Here is a 13,457-nt window from a genome sequence, read left to right on the forward strand (position 1 = left end):
AACCACATCAGAGTCACCTTCGGCTTCATTTCTCTCCCCCACATCATCCATCCTTTGTCCCCGAACTACAGGAAAAAACAGCATTTATCCCTTTTTTGTGCTTTCAGAACTTCCAGTGTCCTGGAGTTTCTCCGCAGCCTCAGGACAGGCGCTGGGAAAGCCAAAGCCTGGAGCCCATCCCGCTCCCTCCTCCCCGAGCTGAGGCTCGAGGCTGATCCTCAAACCCCAAATCCAGTAAATTTTCCGGCTCCCAAAAGCTGAAGCGGGTAATAGAGACATTTAAAATACCAAACCCTCAGGTCTGAGGCACATTTTTTCCAGGGGGAAAGGGAAAGGAAGGCTCAGCTGTTTGTTTTGCATTTAAACACACTATCCCAAAACAGTTCAAATGCATTTTTGCAATTCTTCCATTCGGCCCCCTCCGAACAGGGAAGATTCAAACCAGATCCCGGCTCCGGCGCTTCCAGGACCGACAGGGCTCCCGGCCATTCCCGCCGGAGCAGCCGCAGGTATGCGGCCGGGCTGGGGGAGGGGGACGGCCAATTGCTGAGTAAATATTGACTTTAAAATACAGTCTTTTCCCCCTTCTCCCTTCAAGTCGGACTATGGCATCGAAATCACGAGGCATTCACCTTCCTTAAACAAAAAAAAAAGACAATTTGGAGAAGCCAAGCCTGGCTCTGCTGTGCCAGAGGTGTTGGAATGGCAGCTCAGTGCCGTTCCTGGGACAGGCTCCGGCTGGATGCGGGCGCCCGGAGAGGGTTTGCTCCGATTTTCCCCCTTTTTGGAACCCTCAAGGGGATAACAACAAATCCAACCAAAACCAAACCCCACCATCGCTTCAGCCCCAGCGTTCCGGTGCTTCCCTGGTTTTCCATCCCTGGTTTCTGCCCATCTCCCCGGCCCTGACCAAGAGATGATGCTGGTGGGAAGCAGCTGGAAGTTCCCACCTGCCCCAAACCCATGCTGAGGTACAGGCAGGGCTGTCACCCCCTTGTCACATCCCAAAATCCTAAGGGCCCAGCACCCTCTGGTCACCCATCCCCAGATCCCACCAGCACATCCCTGCCCCTTTCCCACCAGCCATGTTCCACACGTTCTCCCATCGCCCACCTGGCCGCTCCCCACGGCCAGGGACACCCATCCCTCCCCATGGGACATGGACTGGGAGCCACTGGATCCCCACACCGGGTACCCCGTGGTGGCCCAGGGGTGGGGAGATGCCATCCTGATGTCCCCCCTCGCTCCGAGGTCAAGCCCAGCTCCCGGCTCACTCCGGGCAGCAGAGCGGGGAGAGGTGGCAACTCCAGGGCACAGGGGGTCCCCAGCAACCCCCCAACACCCCCAGCACGTGCACTGGGATGGGATTCCCAGCAGCCAGGACCTGCCAAGGCTGCCTCCAAACCCAGACAAAGGAGCAGAGCGAGGATGGGGGGGGACGGAGAGGAGGAGGACGGACGGGCGAGCGCATCCCGAGGGAGGCGGGAGATGGAGGCAGGGGATGGACGCTGCCCACCAGCATTCCCCGTGGAGGGGGGAAGGGGGAGAAAATCATATTGCGGCTCCCGGGGCTGCGTCCATCCCGCAGCTCGGCGTCACCTGACTTCAAACGCGTCCGGGGGGAGACGATTTCCATGCGAACGCGCATCAGGAAATCTGGGAGGAATGCGCTCCCCCCCCCCGCCCAGCCCCTTCCCCTCCCGCTCCCCGGGCTCCAGCAGCTCCGCCGCCTTCAGATGAAATCCATTTAAAAAAAAAAAGAAAAAGAAAAAGAAAAAAAAATGGGGAATAAAGGAAAGATTTGCATTTTAAACCAAATTCAGGAGCCGGGAGAGCCGTGTCGGAGCGCGATCCCCCCCGCGTCCCCTCCCGCCTCCAGCCCCACGGAGAGTCCGCAGCGGAACGAGCTGAAAAATGGCAGGAGATGGAAGCAGATGAAACGAAAGCGCCGGCATTGCCAGAACTGGGGATAATAATAATAAAAGAAAAAAAAAAGAGCTGGATCATCCAGACTGTGGTGGGGAAGGGCAAGAGGGGCAGCTCCAGCCCCTCAGCCGAGGGGGATTCAAGGGAGAATCCTGCTTTTTTGGTATCTTTCTTTTTCTAGCTTATCTGCAATTTAAATGGCAAAAAAAAAAAAAAAAAGGCAGGGTGGGGCGGGGGGGGGGGAAGGAAAGATGGGAAAAAAGGGAAAGAAAAAAAGCATTTGCAGCCAGGAGAAAGGGGCTTAAGTCCTCTGGGTGCAGTTGGATGAGCTGCAGCCGGCCCTGGCCCGTGGCCATCCCTGCCGGGGTGCCCTGTGTCCCTTTTTTCCTTCCTCAAAAGAGGGATGGGGAGGGGGCAGCGGGCCTGCAGAGCTCCCCCCACCTCCCCTACCTGGTCAGGCTTTATTCCCTGTACTTATCCCGGCAATAGGAGCGGGATGTTTACACCCTGGGCAGTTGGGAACCCAAACAGGACCCGGCGCTCTGCACCGCCGTGGTTATTTATGGCCTGTGGCTGGAGCTGATAACGCTCCCTCCAGAGCCCTGCCTGCGCCGGGAATAAAGCAATTCCACAGGGTAGATTAATAGGCATTTCATCCCGGCAGCTGGGAGGGAGGGAGGGGAGGCTGCCGGGGGCTCGGTGGGGCAGGAGGGTCCGTGCTTCCTCCCGCCGGGCCGGGCATCAGCTCGCCAAGGCTTTCAAAGGGCTGGAGCCCGGCCAGAACCATTGGCCTTAATTCATTAGTCAACTCAATTTCGCTGCCTCCGCAAATAAGGACTTTGTCTGGGATGGGGAAACGGAGCAGAGCAGCTATTGTGCCCTGGGAGCGGGCAGAAAGGGCCCTTTGAGAGGACACTCTGCTGGAATAAAAGTCACTTTTATCCCAGAATAATTAGCATGCTCTGAGTACACTAATTATTCCGGCATAAAGGGACTTTTATTCCCGAGCAGCGCGGCCACGCGGGGAGTTGCTCTGGATTCAGCTCCACCTGCCCGTGTGAACACAGCCAGGGATGATCCAGCTGGGATTTGGGATCCTTGGGGTGGCCAGGATCCTCACTGGAGTGCACATGGAGTGTCCCACCCCAGCTGGGGCAGGGAACTGTCACCCCCCAGGAGATGCTGGATGCTCCAGGAGGCTGGAGAACAGCAAGAGGGGCACAAGGACATGGAGTCCCAGACTTGTTCCAAGCCTCCAGGTCACCTCCTGGGGTCCCCTGGGGACCTGGGTCCCTTAGGGGACCTCAGAGCATCTCCCAGCTCTGGGGAGTACAAGGTCACGGAGCCACCGTCGCACGGCGCAATCTCCAAGGTCTCTGCAGGGATAACAACCGCTGACAATGCCATGGCCCTGCCCTGCTCCTGCCACAGCTTTTGGCTGTCACCAATTCCCATCCCAGCCCCCAAAACCAAGCCCAGCTGGCCCGTGGGGACACAGCTCCTGCCCCCATCACCCCCCCAGCACAGCGAGCACGTGCTACCGGTGAGGGCAAAGGTTTGGGGATTCCTTGATAGCACCTCCTGGGAAGGCAGGTCCTGCACAGCTTCCAGGTGGCAGCTGCTCCACTGGAAAAACATCCCTGGCACTGCGAAAAGTCCCATCTGTCTGTAACTGGTACAAATGGTGAAAGAGGAATTGGCACAGCTATCCCTGAGCTAGTGCTGCATCCCAGATGCCGCCTGAACCCTTGGCATCCCCACTGGATGCTCCCACGGGCTTCCTGCAGGTCAGGAATCCTACTTTCCCTGGTTTTAACTTCCGTAAGTTGCAGGAAAAGAAAATTTAGGATTTCATGCAGCCGAAAGGGCGTAGGGAGCGCTGAGCGAGGGCCGATGGCATCAGAGCGGCTGCGGAGGAGAGCACGGCGCTGGTGAGTAAGCAGCGCTGGGCTCCAAACCCGCTCTTCCAGGGGGAAAACGCGCTCCAGGCCGGCAGAGGAGAGGCTGAGCGAACCCATCTGGAAGGGCCGGGGGGCTGCGGCAGGAAGCGGGGCCTTGGCGTGGGCACCGGCCCAAGGATGCGGAGCCGGCCCCGGGGCGGAGGCACCGGCACAGCCCCGCTCCACGCGGCGCCCGCCCCGGTGCCCCGCAGCATCCGCCGGGGCGCTGGGAAGGCGGCTGGAGCGGGAAGTATTAAACCCAAGTGCTTCCTTTTCCAAACAATAAAAAAGCACCACGACACCCGCCGGGAGGAAACCCTTCACAGCCTTTCCCTGCGCTGGGGGCCGGAGGGGTTCAGCTCCCAGCGCCTGGAGAGGACGGGACCACCGTAAGCACCACAGTTTGGGGTGTCTGTGCCCCTGGGTCAGAGCCCCCCAAGATTTGGAGCCGCTCTCCTGGCAGTGACAGAGCCAGGGACAGCCAAGGGGTATCGACACCGGCAGCAGCGGACAGGGAAGATGTGTGTCCCCAGTGGAGGCTGGAGTGGGTGGGCACATGGGGGTGGGTGGGCACACACTGGCAGCCCACCAGCAGCATGCCAGGGGGCAGGGTGGGCAGAGGAGCATCCTGCTGCTCCCCAAGACCGAGGGTTTGTGCTCCTGTGCCATCCTTTAGGCCACGATATTCCAATTCTGAGAGAATCACTGGCTGCCAGCATCAAAGGGCGCAGGGAAGCAGGAGGGGACACCAGGAGAGTCTCAGTCCTGAGGAGCCCAGTACAGGGCCAGAGGGTGCAGAGACTCCTGCACAAGCTGTGGCCACGCTGTTGGCCAGCTGTGATTGTTGGTGGCCTGAAGGAGCCACATGTGACCCAGGACCACGAGCCCATACCCACGGACAAAGAGCTGCAGGTAAATGGGTGAGATTGATGCCATCCAAAGCTCTCAGAACATTTAAATTTTTGCCAGGCAACCTCCAGCAAACAAACCCAGCCACTCCCAGTGAGGCTGGGGCTTGGGGGCAGCAGCAGGATGGCTCCCAAAGCCTCCCCCAGCTGGAATCCTCCTCAACTCGGTCACCAAGGGATGGATGGCAGAGCCCTGAGTCCAAGAGCAGCAACTCCTCTCTCCCCCCCACAACTGCAGCCCCCCCAATTCAACAGCAACCCCCACACTCGCCCCCCAACCTTCCCACCTCTGGCACACCCAGGATGAGACCCCCAACACCTGCCTGTCCCAAGGATGAGACCCCCCCCAACACCTGCCCATTCTCAGGTTAAGACCCCCAACACCTGCCCATCCTCACCACGGTCTCATTTGGAGAAACAGCATCTAGCACAAGGCTAATTACCCCACCCAATTAAAGATGCAACTTCCAACTCAATTAGACTCCCTCCCAGACATCCACCATTCCCACTGCAGCCCCAGCCCATGCATTTCGGACACCACAGACCTGCTCTCACCTTCCTGGCACTCACCAGAGCCCGGCATGCTCTTCCCATCCCTCCCCTCAATGCCACTGCGAGCATGGTCCCACCGGAGAAGCTCAGAGCTGCCAGCAAGGGCATTATCCAACAATTCTGCTGCCAACCCCACGAGCGGTGCTGGGACTGTCTGTGGTCCTGCACAGCATCTGCATGACTGCAGCTCCAGCCCGCTCCGTTCCCTGGCTCAGGAAGGACACTGGAGTCTATATTTAGCCCTAGAAATGGCCGGACCACGTTGGGGAACGCAACCTCTCACGGTGGAATAACATCCAGAGCAGCCCTCACGGCCCACCCTGCGTTTTTCCTTCAAAAATAGGAGTCACACAGCAAAGAAAACAACGAGTTTGGGCCGGATTAGAAAATGCTGAAAATATTTGGTGTGGTCGCAGCCGGGCAGGTCGGGCTGCCCGGGGATGGTGCGTGGAAAGGGCTGGGAAGTTAAGTCAACAGCAAAACCTGGGCTGTAAATAGCTCGAGGTGGCCTTGGGTTGCAAAATCCCAAGGAGAGGGGAAAAGCATCCCCTGGAAAACAAGCTGCAGCAGGGGCAGATGCTCCGTTTGGGAGAGGCCAAGGACGACAGTGCTGGAGGCAAAACGTCCCCAGGCACTCGCTCGGCAAGGCCACGGCACCACCGGCCACCAAGCCCACATGGACAGGGGTGTCCCTGGAGAGGGATGTCCATGGGAACACAGCTGGACACGCTCTCAGGGAGCTGACGGAGATAAAGTTCATGCCAAGCACAAGGAGAGGCCTGCCTGCCTGGCAAAGCCAGGGCTGTGGGGAGGAAACAGGCCAATGCACCCACTGCTCACAGGCCGGGATCAGCACCAACCCCAAGGAGCCCATTCCCAACCCTGGGACCGCCGGATTCATCCCAGGCACCTCAGTGGAGCTTGTTGGGGTGAGCTGGGAGCAGGACCTTGGGCTTGGCAGGCAGCTCTCGCAGAGACTCAGATCCCGGCGTGGCTGGGAGGTCTGGGGGGCAGAGAGAGAAGATTTATCTTCACCAGGAAAGTGCTTGGAGCGGATGTGGGAACCGAAATCATCTCCATGCCTGGAAGAGGAACCTCCTGCCCCATGACAAAGCCATGGGCTCACGGTGGCGCTGACTCAGCAGGATGTGGCACATCCTGTGTGCTCCCCCCTCTCTCCAGGCACTCCACGGCTCCCGAGGGCCCGGCCCTGGCTGGGATTTCGGGAAGCGCCTCCCATGCACCCCCTTGCCGGGCAAAGGACACACGTGGAACCACGTGCTCCCTGCACCGTTCTGGAGAGGCTCCAACCAAAAGACCATCCACGGGCTCGAGAAAGCTCCCCAAAGGCACAGCCAGAGCCCTGGAGCGCCACGGGGGTCACAGACACGAGCACGGCTTCTCCTGCCTCCCAGCGCAGCCAAACCCTGGTGTGGACACCGTCCCCAGGGACCCCACGGGCTGTCCCGTTCCCTGCGGAGAGTCCCAGTGCTCGCGAGACGCTGGCAGGTCCTCAGCAGCAGGATCCACCTGACAGCCGGAGCAGATCCCTCCTCACCAGCATCCAATGTCCTCACCTTGTCACCACCATCACCTCTACAGATGCTACCAGTGCTCCCAGTTTCTGCCCAAAGGGCTCCTGGCCCTCACCCTGCCCACCCTCCATCCCTCTCCCCACCCTCAGAGAGCACTGGGAGGTGACATGGACGTTGTCACAACCTCAGGGGGCAGCCAGGTCCCCCCGTGCCCTCCCGGAGGGGGAAGGAGCCATGGTCCTTCCCCAAACACCCTCCTCTCAGGCAGTGGGAGGACAGATTTTGGGAGCCAACCCTCCCTCCTCAAAGCTTCTCGTTCCACCACCCCATCCCCTCGGCTGACTCCAGGGCTGTTTTCAGGACCCCACCCAGCAGCTGGTTTATGCAGCTTTTCCCTTAATTTGTCTCTGATTTTCCGCTCCAATCCTGCTGTTCCTGTGAGGAGAGGGGAACGCCCGTGCAGCAGAGCAGAGCCTGGACAGCCCCATTGGGCAACCAGGGGTCAGGCATGGGCTGGGGGCAAAGAGGAACCAATGGACACCAGCTGGACCCAGAGGAGGATGCTCCAGGAACCAGGGCCTTGGAGGCACAGGGAGGACCTGGGCGGTTTTGCTCCCCATCATCCCAACTCACACTGGAGGAAAAGCATCACCAGCTGGAGCAGCCCCCGCTCCTTCCCGGTTCACAGGCTCCCCCGGAGCACATGGAACCGGCACGGAGAGAACACGAGGAGCGAGCGGCGGGGCTGAGACACCGAAGGCGAGGGGGCTGCCACAGCTGTTCCCACCCCCACGCCGCCCACGGCGCCTCAGGAGCTTCGGAAGCAGCGAGGAGGCGACGCCTCGGCTTCACCCCGAACCTGGCAGCGCTGCCAGGGATGCTCCAGCGCTGCCCCATCCTCCCGACGTCAGTGCCTGTCATGGACAGTGAGCACGTTGGACGGGGGCCATAGCCTGGCCCTCTTGCCGGACACCACAGTGGCACCAGGCACCTCTCACACCGGGACAGAGCCCCATGGGGCTACTGGAACCCCAAGCATCCGGCTGGGATGCTCCACATGGGAATGCTGGACACCCCTCCGAACACTGCTCGGGGGAACCCCCAGCCATGCCCCTCCAGCAGCTCCTGCCTTCTCCTCCCAACACCCCAAACCTCCACTCTTCACCTCCACTGAACCCGGTGCAGCTCCGGGCGTGTCCGTGCACGCTTAGGGAAGCAGCGTGCGCACACCCACACGTGCGCACACACATGGGAACTCATGGAAAAACACACGGGAAAACACCTGGGAACACACGGGCACACACGGACACACAACGGGGCATGCCAGACCACCAAGGTGGCAAGAGGGAAGTGCTGCACCAAAACACCCCAGGCACCTTTAACCACAGATATTTCCAAAACAGGAACAGAGAGGGGAACCCTGCCTGCCCTCACTCCGCTCCTGGGGCTCTGCCGCCACAGGGCCCAGGGATGCCCCACATCACTCCAGGAAGCGATGGAGGAATTGGGCAAACAGGAGCTGCCCACCAGTGCCCTTTGTTCCCCATGGAAGAGCTTTCCTCCCACCCCACGGCTGGACTTTGTCCTCTTCTTCTCCAGGAACAAGCAAAGAGCTTCCAGAGCTGCAAACAGAGGCAGTGGGTGTGAGGAACCGGCTCTGCAGACGAGGATGGGGACCTGCACCCTGCTCCCAATGACATCCTGGCCTCTCCCAGAGCCCCACTGCACCCAGCTGGGGCAGTGGGAGACCTGTATCAGGGAAACCAGAGCCCGGCCAGGACTGCCAGGGTTGAGGCACCAGCTCAGGTGGCACCTTGGTGGCAAATTCTGCCTCCCAGCCAGCCTAACCACACGCTTGTGGTGCCTCCACATCCGCCACATGCCTCCACATCCTCCCTCACACAGCTCCCAGCACCCCGAGGTGGTGGAGCAGCACCTCGTCCCCATCATGACTGCCAAAGGGAGCCCCTCAGGAAGGGAACTTGCAACAGGAGGAAGGGGTATCTCTGCCCTACTCCAGCTCCTGGGGTAGAGAAGAGGATGGAGGAACTTCCCTCCAGCTCATCATCTTTCTGCAGCCTCGTTTCCAAAGGCAACGCAGCTTATGCAATGAGCGATGCCTCCTTTCCGCCCCCACCAACTTCTGGATCCGCCGGCTGCTCCGAGCCACCTCCGAGCGGAGATGATGCCTCTGAGACCTCAGGTCCCTGGAGGGGTGACCCCAGAGAGCTCAGCTGTTGGCCACCTGCACCGCTGAGCTCACCGGGCGGCGGCCAGCGGCTCAATCAGCCCCGCAGGTGCCACTGGGGGGGGGGCTGCAGGGTGCCCTGAGCTGCTCCGCTCCTGTCACCTCCCTCCAAGGGACACAGATCGAGCGCCCGCACCCCCAGTAGGGCGAGGAGGGGCTGGAGGATGGAAACCGCAGGCTCCGGCCTCCTGCAGCCCCAGACATGAATCTGGGGCAGGGATCTGGCGTTTGCCCAAACCTCCTCCTCCTCCTCCATCCCTCCGACCCGGTGACGGGTCAGATGCTGCCACTGCCACGACACCAAATCCCTTCTCCTGCTGCGCTCGAAGGTGGGCAAAGAAATGGGACAGAAAAACCTCCCTCCAAAAAACAAACAAACAAAAAAACCCCTCTCGCTCATCCATCATTCCGGCCTCTCATTTCACCAGGCCATTCCCACACGGACAGAGGGGAATCCGTAACAGGAAAGCCGAGACACCCCCCCCATTTCCCTGCTTTTAAAGGGAAAAACAGCCCTGCGCGTCCAGGCGTTGCGAGGAACTTCGCCACGGCCGCCGGTTCCCGGCTGGATCGGCTGCCAGTGCGGAGCACGGCGCTGCCAAGAGCGGCCCCTCGCACATTCCCAGCCCGGCCATGGAGCTGACGAGCTCAAGTATTTACTGAATAGATCAATAAGGGCCGGGAACGCGACGTGCACGGCTTGGGAACGAGCGGCTGGCAGGGAGCTGGATGGACGGATGGGGGAAGGCTGGACAAACGGACACACGGACGGGGGGACGGACAGCCCGGTCGCTGGATAAACACATTCCCAGTGCCACCAGGCCCGGTCACAGCCAAACTCCGCAGCCGGGCGTCGCGGCTCCGGGGGAAGCAGCCCCGGTTATGCAAGAGCCGGGAGCGTGGGGCGAGGCCGGGCTGTCACGGGCACCCCTGGGACCGGTGAGACCCCGGCCCCAGGCACCCCCGGGACACCGGGACCCCCGGGCCCGGCTCCCGCAGCGGTGCTGAGCTCCAACTTTCCTGCTTGGCTGCGGGGAAAACTTTGGATTCCAGAGGAAAATGGGATGGAGGGGGGGTGGGAGCCACGAGAACGGGCAAAGAGGAGAAAACGGGGAGCGCGAGCGAGCGGCCCCCGCGGCTGCGGGGGGACGGGGCGGGGGGCGCACCGCGCGCTGCGGAGGGGTGCGGGGAGGACGCGCCTCCCCAGTCCGGCCCGCTGCCCCCCGCTGCTCCCCGGTCCCTCCGGTGTCCCCACGGCGCGGCGGGGCCGGGCTGCGCCCGCTCTGCTTTGTCACGGCGGCGGCGGCGGCGGCGGCGGCGGGGGGGGGGGACGCGCGGCGCCCCCCGCCCCCTCCCCGGCCCGGCCGAGCCCCGCGCCCCCGACAGCGGCTGCGGGGCCGCGCGGCTGCGGCGCCTCCCCCTCCCCGCCGGTGTCCCCCCCACACCCCGCCGGTATCGCCCGGCGGGGGTCCGGCCCCGCTGCCCCCCCGACTCACCTTCGAGGGCGCGGGCGGCGGGCGCGGCCAGCAGGGCCAGGAGGCTCCCGGCGAGGGCCAGCAGTGGCCCCATGCCGGCGGCTCGGCGGCGGCGGCGGCGGCGGCTCCTCACGCCGTGCTGCCCGTGGGGCGGCGCGTCCCGGGCCCGCGCACCGACATCCGCGGGGGGCGGGCGGGGGCGGGCCGGCGGCCGGGCCGGGCCGGGCCGGGGGGCGGGCGGACCCTCCGGGCTGGGCGGCGGCGGCGGGGCCGGGGGGCGGCGGGGCCGGGGGGGTGGCGGCGGCGGGGGATGGGGGGGGGGGTCTGCGCGCGCCGCCGCCGCGGCGGAGGGAGGGCGGTGATTGGGGGGGGGGGGAGATGGAGCGCGCGCCGCCGCCCGCCTGACGTCACCGGGCTCGAGCCGCCGCCGCCGTCGCGCGCGGACGGGAACGGGGGGGGGGGGGGGGGGGGACACGCGCGTGGCGTTGGGGGGGGGGGTCCTACGCGCATGCGCGTGCGGTGCCGGGGCTGCGCCCCCCGGTGGGTGTGGGCAGGGACAGGGTCAGGGCAGGGGTCCTGTGTCGGTGCCGGTATCGGTATGGTCCGGGCAGGGGTCTGGTGTCGGTGTCAATAATGTACAGGCAGGGTTCCGGTGCCGGTATCGGTATCGGTGTCAGTATGGTACGGGCAGGGGTTCGGTGCCGGTATCCGTGTCAGCATGGGACGGGCAGAGATCGGGTGGGAGTGTCGGTGTCGGTATAGTACGGGCAGAGGTCCGGTGCCAGTGTCGGTATCGGTGTCAGTATGGCACGGGCAGGGGACCGGGGCCGGAGCCGGTGTGGTACGGGTACCACACGCAGTACCGGCCCGCGATGCCACTCCAGCCCCCCGCCCGTCCCTGCTGTGGTGGCCTCCAATCGCCCCAGGTGCAGGGGCGGCCCAGCTCCCCTCTACCGGCACACGGTACCGGCTGTGGGTCAGAGACGGACGAGGCAGCAGGACCCTCATCATCACCAAGGGCAGTGGGACCCTCGCCGTCCTCTCAGGGCTGCAGCACCTTCACTGTCCCCCCAGGGCAGTGGGACTTGATCCCCAAAGGCAACAAGACCCTCGCCATTCTCCCAGGACAGCGATACCATCACCAGCCCCAAGGGCAGCAGGACCCTGACCGTTCCCCCAGGGCAGCAGGACCCTCACAATGTCCGAGGGGAGTGGGACCCTCGCTGTCCCCCCAGGGCAGCAGCTCCCTCGCCAGCCCCCAGGGCAGCAGGACCCTCGCTGTCCCCCCAGTCGTCCCTGCGGGGGTGCAGGAGCAGGGCTCAGGGCCGGGGAGCCGGAACAGAGGACCCCCATCATGGGGGTCCCGTCATCGGCAAGGCCGCCCATCACTCACCCAACTCCAGCTTTGACTGAGAACCGTGACGTCAGAGCCTGAGCCGTGACGTCATCCATTGGCCACACCGCTGCCTGCGAGGGCCCGGGGCCGAGGAGGGAGATGGGCAACGGTGCCGGCGCCGTCATCGGGCACCATGCGACCCCTCCGCGTGATGTCATATGTTTTTTTAAATTATGTCACACGCCTGTCCCGCCCCACCCCGGTCAGGCAGCAGCAGTGGGGTGGAGGGATGATTCGAGCTGCTGCGGAGCCAGATGTTCGGGAGAAGGTCCAGATGTTCCCGGGATGCCGTCCCTGCAGAAGGGCCGGGGTGGCAGAAACACGGCATAACCCGCTGGGCTGGAGGGGTTCCTGGGGCCGGCTCTGTACCCCTCCCTTTCCCCCAGAGCCCCCAAACGTCGCACACGAGCCGGAGCGGGTGCGATTCTGATTCCTCCCACGCCTGGTTCCGGCCAGCTCTCCACAGCCCTCTCCCCACTCGATACCGTCCTGGACGGGGCCGTGGGGAGGCTCAGCGTGGCCGGGAAGCTCCTTCCCAGTCCCAAACAGTCCCGGTGGGTGTCCGGCCTCCCGGGAAGTCCAAGTACGCCGTGGAGCAACCGCGCTCACGGGGCTCCCGGGCGCGTTTGATCCTCGAAATGGCAACACGGAGAGTTCACTAGCGCCACGGCGGGAGGAGCCAGGGCGAGCACGGGGACCCCGCGGCCCTGCCCCAGCCCCGGTACCGCATCCCCAGCCCTGGCAGCCCCGGCCCCGGATCCCCCGGTTCGCCCCGGTGGCACCGGCGGTGCGGCAGCGCCTCCTGGCGGCTCCGAGGCGGCACTGCCCGGTGCTGCCCCTCCGCTCCGGTGGACGCGGGGGTCGGAGCGGCATTAGGAGCGCCCTGGGGCGGGGCGGGTACCCCCGTGCAGCAGCAACCCCCCCCAAACAACGAGCACCCTTTTTCAGTGCCCCCGCTCTCGTCCTCGGCTCGGTACCGGAGGGCGCAGGCAGAGGCGGACACAGCCCGGGACCAGCCGCGGGCTCCGACCCCAGGATGGGGACCGGGGCTCAAAGCGTGCGGTGAAGGTGCAGTCCGGGACCAACGGCCCGGCCCGATGTACCCGGGAACGGCGGGGCCACGGAACCGGGGCTGCCCCGGTGCGAGAGCACCCGCGGGAATGGGCGGGGGGCACCCACGGGGATGGGCGGGGGCTTGGAAGGACAGCGAAGAGGGACCTGATTAGAGCAGGAGTAGGGTCAGGGGTGGGTGTCACAGATGGGAGGGAGGGGCACGCGTGGGCGGGAGCAGTGGGTGGGTGGGCGCTGAATGCGGCAGATGTGGGGTCACGAGTGGGGTATGGGGTAAGAGTGGGGTCATGATGGGAGATGGAAACGGGGAGATACGGGGCAGGAGTGGGGTCACCAGTGGGTGGGGGGCTGATATGGGGCGGGCGCGGAGCCGATGGGTGCCGCAGCCCCTCGGTGGAGCGGTCCG

At 63.8% G+C, this 13,457-nt stretch overlaps 1 protein-coding gene across 1 annotated transcript in view; it reads right to left on the reverse strand.

The window, feature by feature from the left end:
• Positions 1-10,678, reverse strand: part of LRP1 (LDL receptor related protein 1) — a gene marked incomplete at both ends in the record, with an annotated part of 78,362 nt that extends 67,684 nt beyond the window's left edge. The window contains one exon of the mRNA XM_082299053.1: positions 10,606-10,678. Within this exon, the coding sequence (XP_082155179.1) occupies positions 10,606-10,678 (73 nt within the window). The remainder of the gene's footprint in view (positions 1-10,605) is intronic.
• Between the last annotated feature and the right edge of the window lie 2,779 nt (positions 10,679-13,457).

Source organism: Coloeus monedula, assembly GCF_965178545.1.
Source record: "Coloeus monedula genome assembly, chromosome: 30".
NCBI lineage: Eukaryota > Metazoa > Chordata > Aves > Passeriformes > Corvidae > Coloeus > Coloeus monedula.